At 34.7% G+C, this 21,241-nt stretch overlaps 1 protein-coding gene and 1 long non-coding RNA gene across 3 annotated transcripts in view; both read right to left on the reverse strand.

Annotated features, from left to right (window-relative positions):
- LOC128856094 (protein similar) overlaps positions 1-21,241 on the reverse strand; it is a 196,371-nt gene that overhangs the window by 11,536 nt on the left and 163,594 nt on the right. For both annotated transcript variants that reach the window (XM_054091473.1, XM_054091472.1), the window contains one exon: positions 16,910-17,772. In XM_054091473.1, the coding sequence (XP_053947448.1) occupies positions 16,910-17,772 (863 nt within the window). The remainder of the gene's footprint in view (positions 1-16,909; positions 17,773-21,241) is intronic.
- On the reverse strand, positions 19,730-20,946 carry LOC128856095 (uncharacterized). Its single transcript, XR_008453795.1, has 2 exons — positions 20,061-20,946; positions 19,730-20,006 (listed from the first exon to the last, which is right to left on the reverse strand). It is a non-coding gene; the product is annotated as an uncharacterized LOC128856095 (long non-coding RNA).

A 21,241-nucleotide genomic window follows, 5' to 3' on the forward strand; every position in this document is an offset into this window, starting at 1 on the left:
GCACATACATACTTTATCCTTTATTCTTTATGTAATTCCATATTTTAGCAAATATGCCACGAGTTCTTAAACTGTTCTGTTCACCCCCGCCGGATTAATAAATGTATGGGCGCTAAATAAAAATTGGAAACAAAAAGGAACAGACATGAAAAGAAATAAAGAAAATGTGTACGAGGATGCGAGAACCCAAATGGCCTTGGCATACAAAAGTAGCACACAAGTCGCAAAATGAATGGGCAAACAAGTCCTGTAAGCACCTGAAAGTATGCTATGGAACATGTTTTCTCGTACTTATGTGGACAAATGAAACAGTAATCACAAAATTTTCTTCAGCGCAATTCCCCCCAGCTGAGAATGTTGTAATTTAATGATTTGTTAACCAGCCACAAAAGAAAAAATGTATCCGCTTTTTTATTCATATACTCTCCCAAATAAGTACGGCTGAATACACAGTTGTATATATGTATGTGTGTAAGTTGTTTTATATCTTCTTTCAAATGGCTTACATTCACATCATTATCAAAGTTTTGCAGTAAAAGTTGCAAATTGGGATACTCCCTAAATCAGCAGTTTAAATTTCACAATCTCTGCTCATATTACATTTTGGATGAAAAATTGAGTTTCATTGACTGCTGCTTAGTTACAATTAAATTTGCATGGCAATAAGCAAAGTGCTGAGATATTGAAAAGCTATGTTTGTGGGTGTATAAGTATACCCTGCAGGAGAAAACGTCAACTATTTAGTTAAACAAATTTCTGGTTCAGAATTATTAGATTTCGACAATTGTCAGCTATTTTGCTCATGTTGCGGATAACGACTTCTGCACTCAGTGCCAAAGCGAAAACGTATGCGTAAACAATCACCCTTCCCATGCATGACGACCACTGCGCCGTGTGATGACTAAGCTTTCTGACGCATTAGGTTGTTGGTTCGAGTCAATCTGGAAGATATTAATTTGGTGTTTTCAAGTGCAAACTAAGTAAAGTTGATAAGTATAAATAAAGTCGATAAGATACAGCTTTCATCTTGGCGTTTAACTATTCAACGGTGCATTGAAATTGTTAGATTTTATTATCAAAATTATTGCTCTGTTCGGCAGAAGTTCGCTGGCTTCGGGAAAAATCCATCTCCAGTTGTATGGCCCATTTCTGGTAAGTAAAATTTATGGAACTGGAGCCATAAAAATCTTCGAGTGATTCATCATGTGCCATTGCACATTGAAAAAGTCATTACTTGGTTGAATTTTCGTTAGGCGTTCTCACCGGGTTTTATTTCTCCAAAAATTGTTGAACTATCGAAAAGGGAACACTTCCTAGTACGAGTACATGGCTAAATAAAATTCAGCAATGCCAATGTTCAGAAAATAAATCGAAAGTCGAATGCACTTAGCTTAGTTTTTCTCTGATAAAGGCGAAAAACCAAGCCACGCCATACAAAACTAAACTCAAGTGGCAATTACTTTTTGTGTAATAGAAGATCTATAATTTATGAATTATATTCTCCAAATTCCAAAATTGCTTACAGATATAGATTTCCTTTATATTTTCGATGGCATACAGACATATTTAGAGCTGCGTCTCTGCAACATCACACCGAATATCATTGCATTATGTTTGCCATTAACGTTTTTGTTGCGGGGTCTATTGGACGATGCACGATTAGAACGATCGACAATATAATTGAAGAACCATTTATCATTATCATCATGAATTATATTGGGTTTTTAATTATTTTTATACGGTTTTCTAGTGAAATCGCACGTATTTTCTACCTAACATCAATCATATCAATGAAAAGAGGTTGTTGCGGCGGTTTCACTGCTTTGGAAAGCACTTACGTTTCACAAATAAATCCTTTGATAAACTAATTTATTTAGATAAAAGGTTGACAATCCAAAAAAATTCCGTACAGCGTAAATGAACGAGAGGCGAACAACTCGTTAAAAAGAATAAGAAGAATAATGATAATGGAAATATCTATAGCGATGAAAGAGATATATCGATGTTGTTGAAATGACCTCAGCAGGGGTCTCATCAAAAAGTGGCAGCTACCAAAAAAAAAAAAAAACAACGGTGCTAAACAAGAGCCTCAAACTTGATAGACCCTGCACAAGTACATGCAGTTTGTCTCATAATTACTTTTTTTCGCAATGCAATATTATTAATGTCATTATTTTCTCAGTAGATTCGATTATGGCATTTTACTTTGAGTTCCTTTCTTTGCACCAGAACCCTTTGCTAACGCCTTCTATGTGATCCTGTAAACAGGAATAGTTATTCCAACACTCAATATGCGAAAACAACAACGAACACTAAAATTAGTCATATTTTGGATTGTCTCAAAATTGTTTTCACAACTCGAAGAATCATACGCAAACACCAGAAACTTAACGATACACCATTTTTGTTCTTCTTTATAAATTTGTGGCTGCTACTGTACTAGGGGTTGATGGGTCAAGTGATTCGTAGTGTTCATTACCTCGCATTAAAAAGAAACCATTTTTCCAATAATTCCATTTTTTATAATTGAATCAGCAAAACAAATGGCTGAAATGTTTTCTATTAATGCAAGGGCAGTATACAACATTAAAAATAACGTAGAAAACGAAAATCGCTTGGAGATAAAACACTCCAGTCGCAGACCCAACCAGCTCACACCGAGGATGGAAAGGTCCTATAGTGAAGCAAATTAACGAAAAGCGAGTCATTCAAAATTGGTCCTTACGGGTGGGCGAATTACGGCGCAGTTGCGAACAACATTTGAAAGGGTCAACATTTTTAAAAAATAAATGTCATTAATGATTCTATCCAAAAATAATAAAGGTTGCCCAATCGAAATTGATCACCCTGCGCCGTAATTCGGCCTTCCGTAAGGACTTTTATAAAGCAATCTTGGAGATCTAAAGTGTTATCAGATAATGCAAAATTCTTCTTTTTTCCACTGAACTCGAGTGGAATAAGTGGGAAATGTTTTCGAAGAAGTTTGAATTTCCCAGCCGATATCATTTTCCGATCTAACTCGCATTAACTTTCGTTTAGTCGTGGGCGTGTTAACCTTTGAGATTCAGAATTGTAAATCTTTCTTAAGTTTTCCAGTATCTAAGAAGTTCTCTTGAAATAAAACACAATTTTTTCGTTATCTGCAGCATAATTTTTAATTTAATAATTCATTATACAATTCTACGTTTTTCAAACGCTTGATAATCGATACTAGATTTATTTAATTACTTTGTTTTTGTTTTTATTTTTACGTTTATTGTATTTAATTATTATTTTTTGAGTACTTATGTTGGAGTACCCTTGGTGTACATTGCACGCATCTCATATACAGTTAATTGCATACAAGTGTGTATTTGACGAAAGCTTTGATAATACAACAACACACAGTCGATAAGGGTAAGATGAATAATATTCATATATTTATGTAAATGTATGTGTGTGGATACTTATGCACATAATAGATTTGTGTGTATGTTACTGTGTACTGATAATTTTGCTTAAAGCAAAGTGGTTTTAGTTTTCCAAGATGCGGGGACTTTTTTACGGCAAATATAGATTTTAGGTAGACGCAAATGCCTTCAAATGAAATTAATCTTGTGCTTTTAATTTATTTTATTTATCTGTAAATTGCAGTAGGGACATTCGTATTGGCAATATTTTGTGAAATATTTTCACGCAATCACGAAATCTGATTTGATCACAACATAATTCGATCTAAGTTCAAAAGTTAAACTTTTCTTAAATTTTCAACGCTAATTACTGTAATGATTTCACTGCGCTGACAACTTGACAAATTATCCTCTCTCTCTCTGCCTCTTTCAATGCTCTGAAATTGTTTCTTCGCGCCACATTTGCTGCTCCCCCAAAAGGCATTAACGGAAGTTTTTCGACACTAATTTTGCCACATTTGTCAACGACCTATCAAGAACCGGCAGCAGTGTTGCTTCATAATTTTCTAGTATATTATTATAAAATTTTGCTATTCATTCTGCTGATTTGCTCCACGCAACAAAACAGTCAATGAAGAGAACTTGCCAACTTGTTGCATGCAACATAAGCATCCAGTGCAGCACCTACCGCACAACAAAGCAGAGGGTACAGGGCGGATCAATGAACTGCGGCAATAACAGCAACAGGGCGGATCAGTAAAAGCCGACAGCCGGCACCCGGCAGCAGACAACAGACAGCCACTGACTTGGCAGTTATCAAATACAGAAAAAGGCACAGGGCGAGAGGAACCTAATTCGCTCGGTGCGGAAACGGCGTTTAACAACAGAATTTGCCAAATGTAAGCAACACAATAGTTTAACGTGACATGTGTGTGCGTTTATGCCCAATATCATAAAATTCTCGCACACAGAGCCAAAATGGTGTCGTCTCGTCTCGTCTTGAGAAGGTGTCATTAATCATTTCTTAGCTTAGCAACACATTCAGCCTTAATCCCTTTATTTCCCTTTTTTAAATGTACTAGAGGCGTGCCACTATGTGTATATGTGTATGTAGCAATATCCATCAATGGTCACCAGCTGTGTTTGGCAAGACGACGCCCTTCCACTTTTGGCGGCTGCCGATTTGCTTTCAATATGAATACCTCTTCATACAAATTGTTGGAGTTCGAGAGTCACTCAAAAGTTTTATGAGCACTCGCATTTCGAGTTATGACAACGAAACTATGAACTGTTCCAACATTAAAATGTGTGTAAGTAATTGTGACTGCTTAGGATTAGATGGGATTTGTGGCGGGTAGGACAAGTCCACGCGTTCATTCAGGACGGACATTGTACTACACCCGTACAGATTGCAGTCGAAAGAATAGAGAGACAGGATAGATATGTAATGGATAGTAAGAAGGAAAAATTTGTGCTTATGTCACTCTTCCGCAAATATTTTGGATTCATTGATGAATCGTGAGCGATCCGGAAGAGGAAAAGCATGAACCTTATCCGTGCTCAGTACATCGCAACCCAACAGCCTACGTCCGATTCTAGAAATCGCCGGACAACTACAGATAAAATGTCCTGCAGTGTCCTCATTCTCAAGACAGGATAGGCATTTTGGGTCGCCAATGAATCCCACGGCAGTTATATGCGTGAAAATGAATGCTTCTTACTACATGCTTTTTACTACATGGATGTATGTATGTAAGTGTTTGTTTAGGAAATAAGATTTAGGCTATTAAAAACGTTTAAAATGTTTGGCTTCTAAAAACACGACGGATGTTTTGAGGGTATAAAATCGTTGGTTTTCATTTGTGTGCAGTTACTTCGGTTTGTGTACTTAATTTCGGTCCGTTTATTTTATTTCTCATTTACATTCTCATTTTGGCGTTATGAAAATACAAATTGCAGATATGTTCATTTACACAACTTTCCTTTGTTACTACTTGCTTTTGCGACTAAACATACATGTAAAGGTGTTACACACGCATATATTATCATATATGAACACACATACATACGTGGCTTTTTAAGATGCCTATTATTTACCTTATTTACCGATTTATATACTCCTATGAATCGTTAAAATACTGTAAAATTTTACCCATTTCAATACGACTACTTAGTTTCTGCCGGATTTTCTAACTTTGCTGAGGTTTCAAGAGTTTGCATTGCTTTGTATATATGTATGTAGGCATGTATGTAGGCATGTATGTATGTACATATGTATGCTTTTATGTATATTATCATAATTTAGAAAATCTCTCCGTAATACTGCTTAATATTTATGTATGTATATGTAAACAGGTTATGTATATGTATATGTGTAAGCTACTTTATTGGTATCAATATCGTAAATCTGTTGCTTCTTTTGGCTAGTTGTAAATTATTAATCTAGAAATTACGCTATCAAAAACTCATTCACAACATCGATGATAACGACAAGGATGCACCAAAATTTACTATAAGTGATTATTCATTATCAAGTTATATATTCCAAGTATGCACACATACACACACATGTATGCGTGCTCGGTATGCATTTTTCTAAATTTGTGTTACATGATTTTTAAGTTCTGACATCAAGAATATTGAAGCTACTTTGTATTAGTTGCATTCTTCTTTACCATGCATTCTTTTAGCTAAATATTATAATTTTTAATATTTTTTGTAATAGCTTGACAATGATAAGAGGTAGGTGAAAGCACGCACGACATTGCTTAGTGGGCGTACCAATGGACCTAGAGCCCCCAGTTACACATACATATGAATATAATTTTTATTTTTTTTCGGCTATGAGACTAATTATTATTCTACAATAGGGTTTTTGTTGTGTACTCCTTAGATGAGGTATAATTGTAGTAGTATATTTGAATTACTCGGCATTCGTCGTCCGCTTTGTGCAGGGGTCATCTATGAGGTATGTCATTGTATATTGAACTTTTGTTGACTTTTTGTAAAAGAAACAAATTTACACACTATTTACTACCATTCGATCAGCCGATAACAGCTGATCAAACTAATATTTTTTATACTCTTTCAATGCTCTGCATTTATCATTAAAAAAAATATGTTCGTCTGAGTTGATTATCCCCAAAATTGTATTCTAAAGTTAATAGGTATGTATTTTAGTAAATTTTGTATTAAATATTACACCCATTTTCTGCGTTTTTCGTCTTACTGGTAAACTTGACATATAGGAATATTATTATTCAATTTCAAAGCCACATCGATATTTTACTATTTCACTAATTTACTATTTAATTTAACACATAAAAGGAATTCAATTGATTAGGTAGTGCTTATGAATATAGCTAATGCGCCTAAAATTATGCTACCAATCCCAAATCCCAATTCATTCTTTTACTTTGCACCAATTTTTTGCTTTTCCTGCAGGACGTTTGCACAAAATTCTCCAGCCGCATTCCAAACAGCTTTCATCCGATCTACACGAAGTGTTTCAATATATTGCCAACGCTATAATTTCTTATAATCAGAATTGTATTATAGTCAAGTCAATTTGGTTGAGATCTATAATCTTCTTATTGTTTTATATAATTGCATTATTTCATTATCTGCTTTTTTTATAATTAATCTACATTAAGTGGTGTTTTAGTACCTTAATTATCTATGTAAATAAATATTCAAGAATAAATGAATAGATAAAAATATGTAGGCCCCTGTGCTTTTACTTTCAATTTCAAATTATACGTCTCACTCTATGTCCACTTATATTCATTAAATTTATTATTGAAATTTGAGGTGGTCTAGTGGAAAATACTCTATGAAGGAAGTTCGGTCTAACCTCAGATTTTTCATATAAAGTATCACGATTTTCTGAACAATGCTTTTTTGCCACAGTTGACTTTGAAAGTTCCACTTATGCGAGCTCAATTTAGTTAGTTTCGTATTTTATTACTGAGGTGTAACCCATTGCAGATTACGAATTTATATTCTTTGAATGCGCCAAAGACAAACTTTCGGCATGAACTTTGTAATTCAATTTACAATTTACAAGTTAAATCATTTTTAAAATCATTGGTACCACTTCAAACTCAAATTTAAATATGCTGCACTACGCCAAAAGAACAAAAAGTAGACTTCCCCATTTCATTCCACATTACCGGAACGACCCGGATTTATATCCGGTCAAGGACTGTTACTTCAGCAGCATTCCCCGTATATGTATGGGGAGTGTTTATGCGACAAGAGGAGCGGTATACAATTTGATATTTGCAAATCCATTTTATACGGGCAACAAATTTATTGTTAACAACAACTACAAAAATTATGACAATTTTCTCGCATATTCTTAATATTTCACAGATTGTAAAAAATAAAGAGGATAACAAAATATAGAAATTAACCAGTTGGCAGTGTCACCAGTGCATTGCAGCCGTGGCTACAACAAGTTTCGGTAACAAAATTTGCCAGTTACAAATATTTTGCGGAAATGACCTTTTCAGCATGCACAAATTTATCTATTCATTATTTCTTATTTTATTTAAATTTTTTCAGCGTTTTATTGCTTGCAGTCTTTTTAAAAATTTAACTACTATTTTGATATTTAAAATATTAGACATACATGTTCAAACACAATTCGATACACCATCAACGCTAACATTATCTTATTCGCCTAAAGGTATGCTATACGTATTCGTTCATTATGATTAAGATTGCTTTTCAATTATTATGAGCCACTGGTTTTAATACTTACAGAGCTTTATAATGACACTATAAACGCTCGACTGTTCTAAGCCCTCCGAATAAGAATAAAGGAAAAAAGTGGATTTAGAACGCAACCCATTGATAAGCAGATAATAAAATGCAAATAATAAGAAAGAGAAATGAATAAACATTTTGATTAAGCGAGGGGAAACCTGAAGCAAAACGAGTTTAAATATAATCTTGTGAATTTAAATTGCACTAAAAAGACCTAACATAAATGAATAATAGATAAATACTCGTACCATAAGGCAACGGCAAATTATTTATTAAGATAATCATCAATAAAAAAAACTATTAGAATACTTCCACTTCTGTGTAGGTTGTATTTTACAACATGAACTGGCGTTAAGTCGGAATATTTACTATTTATTAAAAATAAATTATAAAACTAGTCGGTCACGTAATTAGCAACGCACAATTTGGTGGGTTATTAAATGTGATTAATAATATAATTTATTTGCCTCATAAGGGCGTATAAAGTGAGTAAATATAATTCACGGAAACTCATATGGCGAAATTCCACAATCATTAAATATCTCAATGGTGTACGACAAAACGAAAGCGACCAAAAATTAGCCTCGGAAGAAAATACCCCGAAGAACATTCGTTAACAACAAGGAAGGCGTATGATCAAAAATACAGGTGGTAATACAATGATACAAATTCAGGGTTGCAACTCATATCCATGCTGTGTATGTGTATACAACATAAAGCTCTCTTATTGCGATGATTAACGAATCGAAGAACCGAAACCAAGGTGCATTGTTAGACTGACATTCAACCATTAGAGTTCTGATGTGAAGCCCAACGAATTTCTCCGAGAGCAATTAATTAAATAAAAATTAAAGAAAAAATTAAAAAAAAAATTTAAATAAAAAAATATATTGTTATACATTCATTAGGCGTTGTTAACTATGTGGCCGACCAGTTAAAGTTTTAGGAAAAATAGGACACAGTTTGGATATGTTTTTAAACTAAGTTGAATTTAATTAACAACCAACCAATACTTGTGCATTTTAGCCGCACAAAGGCTAAGAAATTATTTAAAATATGATACGTATATACCTATTTACATCTCGGTCCTCTTTCCCGCATTTCTCTCATCGCACCTATCTTCCACATTTTTATAAATAACATACGCACTAGTACGACTATTAGTAAATAAGTTTGTAAATATTTTATACGAGTATATATATATACATATGTAGTATATATGTATATATGTACATATTATATTTCCACTAATTCACACAATCAGTTCATTTCAGCCATTCAGCGCGGTTCAGCTATTTTATTAAATTGTAAATGCAATGCTGGAGGTAGATGTGTCCTTAATTGGCAATTTATTTCGTTTATTTTATTCATGGAGGTATTTTGGAGTCATATTTGTTTGTACGCATATGTGTGTTTGTGTTTACTACATCTCAGATGCGTTCGAAATCAAGCAATTTTTTAGAGAAATTTTAAAAAATTACTGAAAAGTAATAATAGTGAACTTGTGTGGCACATGCAGCTTTAGAAAGTTAAGCCCCGCGTCTCTTTCCCAAATAAATAATACCTTACAACTCCAATCTGAAGAAAAGAAAATTGAAATAGGAAAATTTTCATCCACGCCATGAATTTTTATATAGCAACTAAATTTAGAAAAAAAATCGTAAGAATTATAGCAGAGTGAAAAACATCACCTCACCGGCAAATTTTAGCTTTAACTAAGAAGGACAAATGAAAATATGTACATAAAATGTCATATCATAAAAAATAACAAAACGCGCAAACCACAAACCTAAAACGGACACATTCGGCAGCATGTAAGGAAAGTCATAAGCCCACAGGCGAACCTATGGTATATGTAAATAGTAGGTACGTCTACACACACTCGCACGGTGTTAACTTTTTATTGTTATTTTAGACGAACCACCTCAACTGCCTGCTCATTTAGCATTTTTTAAACAAAAGACCAAATTAGTATAACTCGTGTGGAAAAATAAAGCAGGGGCGCTTGCCTCCAAAACAAATTGTACGTTGGGAATAAAAATACATTTGTGCAAATATAAATTCTAAAAGAAACATAGCACATAAAATAAAGGCACACCACAGCGCATTTTCATTCTGCAGCTCCACACATACATAAATATGTGTAGTCGTGTATACTGAGTAAAGGATGCAAAAAGAGTGGGGGGCCTAAAATGGCGAGAACATTGCCTTGTACGAAAAATAAAAGAACACTTCGGATAAACACACAGTAGAATTTTGTGACAGACTCGCAATTGGACGACTGAAAGCCAGGCAATCCAATCATCACAACACCGGGCAGACATTGCGGCAGACGAAAAGTCAGGCATGCAGGCAGTCTCATCCGAAGACAATCTGAGACAATCCGAAGCATACAAACATATTTGAATGTAAGTACGAGATGTAGTGAGAACTTCCATAATTTGTGAGTAGGCTAAAATAGAGTAAATATGCAAAACGGAAGCAAACAAGAGAAAAAAACTTGGCACAGTATGTTACTGTCGAAAAAACGAGAACCCTAGGATAGAAAAAAAGAAAAAACAAAATGGTTACATCATAAGCTGCCAAATGAACAACAGGCGAACGATAGGCCGCTAAGCAATGCGACAGGGCGTATACGCAACCACCTCACCACAAGGCAATCTGTGAGGTGAGAGGAACAAACGGAATGGTAAATCTTTTTTTATTTTTTTTATTTTTATTTATTTATTTATTTTTTTTATTTTTATTTATTTATTTATTTTTTTTATTTTTATTTATTTATTTATTTTTTTTTTTTTTTTTTTTTCAAAAAATACTGCACATAAAATCAATATTTCGGGCAATACAGAAGAGTAACGGGAGGCAAAGAACGAAATAACACAATGAAAATGAAAAGTTTTGTGACAACAACAAAAACAACAGCAGATTGCTTAGGAGAGTTATGTGTGAGAGTTTGGCATGGAAAAATGGGCAAGAAATAATACACATACAAGTGTTCGACAGCACTTGTGAAATCTGTTGTGAATACACAATTAATGGCATCGCAAAAAATTTAATATTGAGCCCGATAAACAACAAACTAAATGTTAAGCAAATACATACATACATACATATATGTATGAGAACTCGGCGAATTAGGACGATGCGAATAACAAAGCGCTATGAAATTGGTAAATTTTGAAAAACGTCTGTAGATATTTATGTAACTAAAGGCGCAAGCGAAGAGGCTTTAAATAGAGAATAGGCGCGAGTGGTGGCCGAGATACGCTCAGTTGATATACATATCGATACTTGTACACTTGAAGACGGCAAAAAGGCGACACAGTTAAAATATTGTGAGTGTGTGTGACTATGAGCCTTCGAAAATTGAGGTTTATTTTCTGTTGCCTAGATTCAGACGCAGCTGAGCAAACAAAAACAAGCAAAAGGTATTTAAGATTTACCGGTTGGTTTTAACGGCACTACATAGAAGGATAAAAGTATATAAATACAGATAATCTTTAAGTCCAATTTTTTTTGCGAGAAAATCACGATTAACCTGTTTGGTGTTTTTTAAGAACTTGAGAACTGGTAGATAACTTCAGGGCATTATGTCCGCCGCGGTTACCAGCTTCAAGGGCCTTTCGACCATTCTAATTATTCACACTTGCGCCGTCTTGTTGGAACCAAATATCGTAGATGTTAGCTGATTTACTTTTGGAAGCAATTCATCAGCATGGCTCGATAGCGCTAGCCATTCACCGCAACGGCAGCTCCTTTCTCATTTCGAAAGAAACAAGGGCCGATGATGCCACTAGTGTTCTATGAACTTCGCGAAGTTTTTTTTTTTTTTTTCAAAGCAAATTCCACAATTTGGATACATTGTTTTGGCTTTAAATGATTCATGATGACTTGCCAAGTCTGCTAAACAGAACTGTCAACACAGTTTGCCATTTTCAGCTGTCAAACCATAGTTATCAATATCAACAGTTCTCATGCAGCTAAAATAACACCCCATATATCTAAACACAAATTCAAGTCATGTATGTGGTAGAAAATGCCTAAATACTAGATTTATAGTGCGATTTTATGTTTTTTTCGCCATATAACCAATTTTTCAAGCCACTCTAAAAATTTCCGAATAATTTAAAGAACCATTTTGAGTGCCTTTTGAAAAATTTGTTTTTTCGTAAAGATTTCAATCAAGAAGTAGCGCGATGTCGAGCATAAAATGTATATTTCTAAAATATGCGAGTACGATCCAAATTCAATCACTTTTTTCACAGAAAGAGAAATAGTACAACCACGAGCCTCATAGATCAGTAGGAAAGGGTATTTAATAAATGTTTTAATTTGACGTGAAATATTAATTCTAACTTCCATTTTGAGCTAATATGTAGTTCAGTAAGAACGCGCATGTATCTGTGTGTGCATATGTATGCAATAGCTGTAAATAGAAATCTAGCACGCACGCTTCCCAGAGCATTCAACACGACCGGAAAGGAAATACCACACACGGCAAGGACATTACAAATTATATATTTATATGCACAAGGAAACGAAGGTATGCCTACATAATTCAAAAATAGCCTCGGCAGTTAACTTGAGTGAGGTCAGTGAGATGGGGATTGCTCGCACTACTTAAATAATAAATGTAGGGTGAGACCCTTCAAAAAGTCATCAACAAATTGATTAAGTTAGTACATCTGTATATATGTATATGTATGTATGTATATATAGCAGTTTATATGTGGATGTACTTCGATAACTGTCACATGGAACGTGTGCTGCTTGTGGCATCGGCACGTAGCTAAAAATTGGTTTTGTGCGTATTGATTGCGAGCGCCGTGGAAGTAAATCAATGGGTATTATCATTATGACAATATGGAGAACTTTTATAAACTGAATGGATAAGACTGTGGAGAATTCATTATTAAATATTAAAGAAATTAAATATTTAAAAAATTAAAAGACGAGGCGTTGTATGATGACAAGCTAAAATCGGGAGAAATCAAGAATTCAAAGTTAATAAAGTATAAAAAAATAAAAATTAATTAAAGATTAATTAATTATATGCCGGTGTATTCACTCACTTTTTCACGATATGTGAAGTGTATGTATGTACTCATTAAAAAAAGAAAGGAAAATAAAGTAAAACAAAATTTGTGCACATTAGCATTCAGTTTTTAATAATTTTCATTTTTATTATTGTTTTTGTTTATTTTTCTAAGTTTTTTTTCTTGCTTTTTGCTTGTAATTCAATTCTTCTTTGTCGACCTTTCCACAAATCTTATTATGATATTTGCTTGTGTATCTTTCTTTTGGCCTTTTCATAACTCAGTCAAATGAACTTGCAAGCTTAGGTTGAAATTTATCATAGCGTAAGAGTAGAATATGTTGCCACATTCGAAAAACAGAAAGAAGTGTTACTTAGAAACTAAATAAGGGAGAAGAAGTGTGCATATTTGTATTTGAGCGTAAACTTACAAAGAAATGTATATTATTAAGCAAAATTAAAAATAGTTTATATATTGAGTAATAAAAAGTGTACGCATTATCCTATTTAACTATGCAAGTCAATATGTCAATGTGGATGCACACGTCCATATATTAAAAGTAATGTATGGAGACGCACGAGTATATGATGTTAGTTTGTTTTCCAATCACTAAAAAGATTGCGGCTAAAAGTAGCATTCATCGTAGTAGGTATGTGTGTATGTGTGTGTATGTTTGTTCATATGATGGTAGGCTTCTAAAATGTTATGTATTACAAAGACAAATTCTGCAAACTATTTCTAGTTTCTGTTTAATTATAGAATTTTGCAGAGCATTTGTTTTCTTCTCTTTCTTGCCATTTTTTTGCACAACAATTTTTGAATCTCCGAATCGATGCAAAATACCTCCGGCCCTAATTCTCTTGCTGCATGACCACTTTTTATATATTTATTAGAGGCTAAATCTGTTTAAGCCTTTTTTGCTGTGTATTTTCGTTTGATAAATAGTGCAATAACGAACTATGCACAAGGCAAAGTTATTGTGCGCCTATTGAGAGTCGGTTCTACGTTATCAGAGCGGCTAAGGACTGTTACTCTAGCAGCATTTCCCGCACACATTTAAATTTAACGCTAATAACTCCCCCTTTTTTGGTATGGTATCTAAGGTCTATGTTTATTTTTCCTATTGTTCGCCTAATTAAGTCTATTAAAGTCCGCTTTCCAGCTCCACTTTGCATTTTGATAGTTAGAATGCATTCAACTCCATGTCAATTTGTTTTCCTCGTTCTATTTTCATCACTCACTTAATGGTTGCATTCGTATTTCGCTACTTTTGCTGCGCATTTTCGTTTAAATGACTTTTATCTAAATATCTTATAGATTTATCGCATATCTCTTACATATTTATTTACTCTTATCTAGGAATATTGCTAAGTATTGTTTTATTTAATGCGACTTCCTCGAATCCTTCATTAGTGTGTTGTGGAGGTGTTTCGAATTTTACTTTCATTACATTATTTGTTGTTTTTGTTTTCTTTTGTACCATCAGCGCTCGAATTTTGTAACTTTTTCATTTAAACACAAGCTTTTCGCTTCGATTTTTTATTATTATTTATTTCCTTACTTTTTCTACTTTTCTTCATCGATGACTCGATTTTTACACTAGGAAAATACAAATATTTAGCATCAAACTTGTGGTAAAAAAGCTGGAATGGCTCAAAGTAAAAGTGAAACTCAACGAATAAGCAACATTTCGAAATATTTGGCAAATATACTCTAATCTAACGGCAAAAAGCCGAGAGCTTTATCTGTTTTACCAGCGTGGGTCTATTTAATACGAGTATTTACAAAATAAAATAAAAAACGAGCTTTCATAGGGCTTTCAAAGATTTCACTGCATTGTAACAATGGATTTTCAAGCTTCTTTTTAGGAACCATTAACGAGAAGGGGTTATTCACAAAACAAAATGGCAGGAAACAATTCTGATTTAATTCTTCTAATTGGTTTTTTTAAGTGGGTCACTTTGTCAGGAAGCATTTTTACGTGCTAATGTAAATGTTAATCAGCGTTTGTTTCAGTGCTGTGGGTCAAAAGGGTATTTGCGGGTACAGCTTTTGGTAATCTTGCTTTGAGTATAAATTCTCTACATAAATATTTAAATATCAACTTCTGCGGCACTGACATTTACTTGGCTACTTACAGAACTAAAACTACACTACAGCCGGAGAATCAGCAAATTGGCAACAAACCGAGTTGTAACGGGAAAAGTAATTGGCATTCTATATACATATGTACCTCCGCCTATGTATAGTATATACCTACGTACCGACGTCATCCTATTTGTATGATTGAAAAACAGAAAGGAAAATTCTATCACAGTAGAAAATTAAAGTCGCCACAAATTGTGCATAAACTTATTTATATGTATAGATGTAAGCCTATTTAATATGTATTTATGCATGACTGAGATGTGCGCAAAACACAATACCGCCAATGGCTGAGATATTGATATATTATAATTGCTCGTGATGCGGTGTTCGTGATGCTTTTATTTTGCATACGTGCAAAGTTGCACTGCTTGTTGTTGTATGTTTTATTGGGTTCTAATTTCGTCAACTGTACTGAGAATTTCATACACATTTTAGTAGATCTAAGTGACAGCGAATGCTCGCACCCCGGCTACCTCCAGGCAGTGCGCGAAATGTCTCAGCACACGCGCTGACGCATCGAGCCTCAACTACGAGTCTTTGTATATAACCCAAACACAGTGATGATTTTTACTAGTTTGAAGTTTATCTGCTTCAATTTTACCTCTCATTTGTTTTCCCGATTATTTTTGATAAATTTATTTATTTTTTTCTTTATAATGGTCAAATAAATTTTTATTTGAATTTTATCATTCACTTTCACTCACTTATTCCATAACTAAACTATTTATTTACAGTGTCCGTTTAACAAATTTAACAACTTTAACCTTATGTGTTCTACACTTTTGGTTTATAAAAAAAAATATATATCCTTTTTGGTCAACTTAAATCGGTGTAAAATCACTAGCGGGAAATTGATTGCAATCTAGTGATATATAGGCATGTACAATATGTGCGTGTGCTTGTTTGTGTGGGTGTAGATGGGGGGCAAATGTTGTAATAACAACAACCATACACTTGCGTAGTTCTCGCATTGCAATCTCTCTTTCTCTCTCATACCTTCTTTTCGTACTCCTCGCACTGCTTAGAGCTATCCGACTAGTTCTAAAGCTTACTTTTATTTATGTACTCATAATCGTAATTTTAAATCAATAATTATAATCGTATTTAAATTGTTCTAGTCCTAAATAAAGTATTTTGTTTAAATTTAGCGTATCAACATTTTTCTGTAGCATAACTTACGGCGCTAAAACTAAAAAGTTAACGAAACGTAAGTGCATATTAATCATAAAATCGATCCATTTACAAAATTATAAAACTAAAAAACTGCTTTTAAACTTCTAACGTCTAACGTTATGCTTGTGTTTGAAGAAATTCCAAACAAAAAATATATTTAAAAAATTGTTTTCTTTTTGTTTAAATTGCTTTTTTGTTTCCATCTGCATCGCTAAAGAATTGTTGTTAGTTGTTGCACCTGACAAATGTATTTTTAAGATACAAATTATTAGGTGCAGATACGGCGAAGAGGGAGAACTATGAGCTGGAGAGCTATTCGCATCTCTCCAGCCGCATTTATGCCTTCGCCAGCTTTTTGGGCCGCACCGGCACCAGGCAGTAGCCCGCACTTACATCACAACCGCTGATTAACAGATTTTTCAGCACTGAGTTCGATTGTGGTTGTTGCTGGATACCGTTAGCGGCCTTAGCGTCGACAGCCGTTGGCCAACGTGCCACTCCGCCATTCACTTTGCGCGTTTGTTGCTTTTGTTCTTGTTCCTTCAGCTGTTGCGGCTGCACAGGCGTCACTAACTGTTGCAGCAGCTGTGGCACCGCGTGCAACTCCATCCCAGCAGCAGTGCTCTTCATGCGCTTTGTCTCTTGTTGGATGCCAGCCAAAGTGCTCAACAAATGTCGTTTATGTGATTGTTGTTGTTGTTGTTGACTTTTTTGCTGTGCCAGCACTCCCTTGGCACTAATTGGCAGACGTGTTTCCTCCTGTTGTTGTTTTTGCTGCAACAATTGCTGAAGTTTACCATCAATCAGCCGAATGGTCGTACCATTACTGGCGGCCAACGAAGTTCCGACTGTTGTCATTGCCGCTGCCGTTGCCGTTGGCGTTGATTGACCATTCACCAACTTTATTGTTGTGATTTTATTGCCGCCGCGATTCGCTGGCAACATTTCATCATTAATTATCATTTTATTGCTGGCATTATGTTGGAGTTGTTGCTGTAACAAAATATTCTTAGTGTTTTGTATTGTTATCAATGGCACGGCATTCAAAATTATATTGTGTTGCTGATGTTGCTGCTGCTGCTGCGGCGGCGACAGTTGTTGTTCCAGTTGCAAGTGCGACTTGCAATCTGTCAGTGTTTGTTCTTGCCGCTGCTGCTGTGGCGAATTCAGTGACGCTGCTGGCGAGGGCGATGCCGACGACGAACTCTCATTGACGTTAATTTGTAGCAGCTCATTCCAGCAGTCCAGATTTGTTGCTACACAGTAAGCGGAGAGGGGAAATAGAAAGAAAAGAGTTAGAATTGGAATGAAATAATTTTATTCGCCTTGCTTGGCCCAAAAATGCGTAAAAATTGTTGGGAATTCGTTGGGAATCGAGAATAAGATTCGAAATTACAACAAAAACGAAAAAATTCACTAAAGCCGTTTGCGCTTAATATAATATGAGAAATGTGCATAGTATAAATTCAATGTAAATCTAAAACTTATACAGTGGGGGTTGAAATTTGGTGTCTGCTAAAATCTGCTCAGATGTATAATTTAAATTTCTTCTGAGGCAATAAATCTGCCTACCATGAAACCACTTAAAAATGGAAACTCGGTTATCAAAATACGAGTTTAACTAAAAATTTAAAACCATTTACACCAATTCAGAAAAACAAAAACTCTAAAACTGAGTTTTAGTTCTCAATTTAATTCAATTTATTCCAGAATAGTTTATCAGTTCATGTTAAAGTTAGTTTATAGTTATTTATTATAAATCGTGAGGAAGGTGTTTTCAAAGCATCAGTGTTCTTCATATTTTCAAAAACTCACTATACTAACACAAACGCACCATTCTTTCCCCTCTTTGCTGTGCCCGCAAGAGCGTGGAGCACTGGGACGATGGCCTGAATTGCCTTTAATTCGGCACTACTACACGCACAATATTTCAAAGCTTTTGCAAAGCAACACGCAATACTTTCGACAATTCATTTCATCCATTTGCTACCGCAAAGAGGAAACAACAATAAGAAATAATGATCAATATGTCCCTGGCATTGGCTGCAAACTACAATAAAGCATTGAGAAAAAAGTTCAAATAATCTACTTCTTCTTATTCTTGATTGGCGCGATAACCGCTTGAGCGATTTTGGCCGTAAAATTATTATCAGCTATCAGGGTTATCAACTCTACTGGAATTTTTTAAATAAATAGTTGGGTTGTTGCTTGGATAGCTTTGAGAAATTTGTTGATGGAGTTAATGACGTTCTTAATGGGCTTCTTAAGAAGGTCGATTCAGTGGCTGAGACAAGGGTATTTAGTTGCTGGAGAGTAGTGCATTCGAACTCTTGTCCAAATTTAAAACATGTTGGCAGAGTGGGCATGTTGATGTTCGATCACCTGAGCGAAGATGGGCGACAGAAGGTCGAGGTCGAGTCTCATGCACGTTTCAATATGACCTAAAGAACTGCTTGCCGGATAGATAGTTACCGTCAGCTCTCAATTTATAGCTGTGTAAGGGATATACCTATCCTAAGGGTACTTATACAAATCCTGTGCTCCTATACATCGAAGCTGGCTCAAAATAAATCGCGTTATGTTTACTGATTCTGTTCTCGTGTCCAAAGTGTCCCAAATTGGCAGGTCTTTGTTTGAGCTGACTCTACTCGAACTATGAGATGAATTTTGATCTGCTTAAAGGACTGGTAAACAACCAGTGCAAATGAGAATTTTTGAAGTTGCTTTTAGTGTTGTGATGATCAGGGTGTAGAACCAATTATATATTATATCTGTATTTACGAAAATTATATGCCATATTTTATATAAAGGAAAAATATTTATAGGTACTAATTAGGACAACCCAAGTATATTCAAGTGTATATATGTATATATAATAGACAGTTTAGACACGTTTACGCCTACACACGAATACATATTAACAATTTCGCAATAGTACAGTGAACATTTTCATTATACAAATGTGAAACTTTAGACAAAGTGTTGTCTTTGTATGACTAATTAATGAAAAAGAAACTTTAATATAGCAGCAGGATGGGAAAGCAAGAAGCGAGTGCAGAATGATGAGTGATGAACGGTCGTGCACAAGCGCCTAAAGAAATTTAACCTTTGTCAATAACCAGCCCGTAGCGCAATGCCACACATCAAACACAAAATACAAAAATGTTTGTGTACAAACCCGTGAGTTAAAAGATATTTTTAAACGGATATAAGTATTCATATTTTAGTATTTATTTTCTATTTTTCAAAAAATACTCCCCGACTATAAAAACTAAAACACAGAGTATGAAGTGCTCAACTGCGATTAAACAAGTAAAATAATGTTTTGCCACTAACGAGCACTTAAGATGAAAAAGGAAATTTTCACGAATAGCGAGACGCTAAACTGTTCCAAGAGCCACAAAAACCGCGGTGGGAGCTGATGAAGTCTAAGGACTTAGAAGAGGTGCCCCACGAAATTAACACCAGTTACGAACAAATTCGGAGATATCTAAAAAATAACAGGGTATTAACAATGGAAGTCAATAAAGAAAAAATTCGTTACATTTTACAGTCTTTCTTTGATAAAGAAGAAAATTCAAATTGTGAATTGTGTTTATGGTGCTGATACTGTATCTACTAGTTACGTGCAATTTAGGTTTCATCAACTCCGTTCAGGCATTTTTGATGTTAAAGATGCACCTCGAACAGGCAGGTCCGTCGTCCAAAATGTCAGGAATAATCGCACTTGACCGGCGTCGTATTACTAGTCGTAGCATCCCCCAGGAGCTAAAAATCGATCATAAAACAGTTTTAAACTATTCGCGCAAAAATTATACGCAAAAAAAAAGGATTCCTCCTCCCCTATCCCCAGATTTCAACCCCATTGAACACCTTTGGGTGATTTTAAACAGGACAAATTTTCCGCAAAATATATAGTAAGTTCGTACAGGCATTTTGGAAAATCTTATAGACACTATACCAAAAATTACGGAAGCAGCACAGAAAGTGGAGATCTCTGAGTAATATTTAAAAATTAAAATTCATAATTTTCATATCCGCAAAGACTAATCAAATATTTGCATTCCTTTTTCTAGGCCTAGCATAAAAAAATGGCAGGTATTACAATTCTTTAATGGTGTTGCAGGTCTCTGCAATTAAGAAGAAATTTCGATCGATTACATTGAATATGCAATTAATCTCACACTAGACTCGTGTGCGGGCCGCTGATATTTTCGGGTAAGTATCGGAAATAAAACCTAAGATGTCCGCACGTCAAGTTTCCCCAAATGCTGTTTTTTGATAAAAAATACCCGACTGCTTGAGTGAATAGCCAAATTAACTTGCCTTGGTAATTGTTGTGGTAATAGTAACACATTTCTTGGCAATGGTATACTGTTTGATATTTAATAAATATTTGATTCCACAGGTATAGCTTATACCGAGTCTCAACTAAGAGTTTACTAAGGGTAGATTCACACTATGGTGCCGATCACGGTTCGTTCTCGGTCTAGTCTCGGTTCGGTAAAATCTTTCGACATCTACATTTGTGTTCTTACATCGGTCCAGTCGCGATTCATCGTTCGTTGCGTGAACACGTAAAACAGATCTTGTGCATTTTTTCGCCAAAAAATGGCATTCAATTTTGATCTTGAAGACTTAGCCGTTATGGCTAATGTATGCAATTACTTACCTTTTTCAAAAGACCAAGATTTTTCAGCTGTCATTGTAAAAACTTCGATCTGC

Source organism: Anastrepha ludens, chromosome 2, assembly GCF_028408465.1.
Source record: "Anastrepha ludens isolate Willacy chromosome 2, idAnaLude1.1, whole genome shotgun sequence".
NCBI lineage: Eukaryota > Metazoa > Arthropoda > Insecta > Diptera > Tephritidae > Anastrepha > Anastrepha ludens.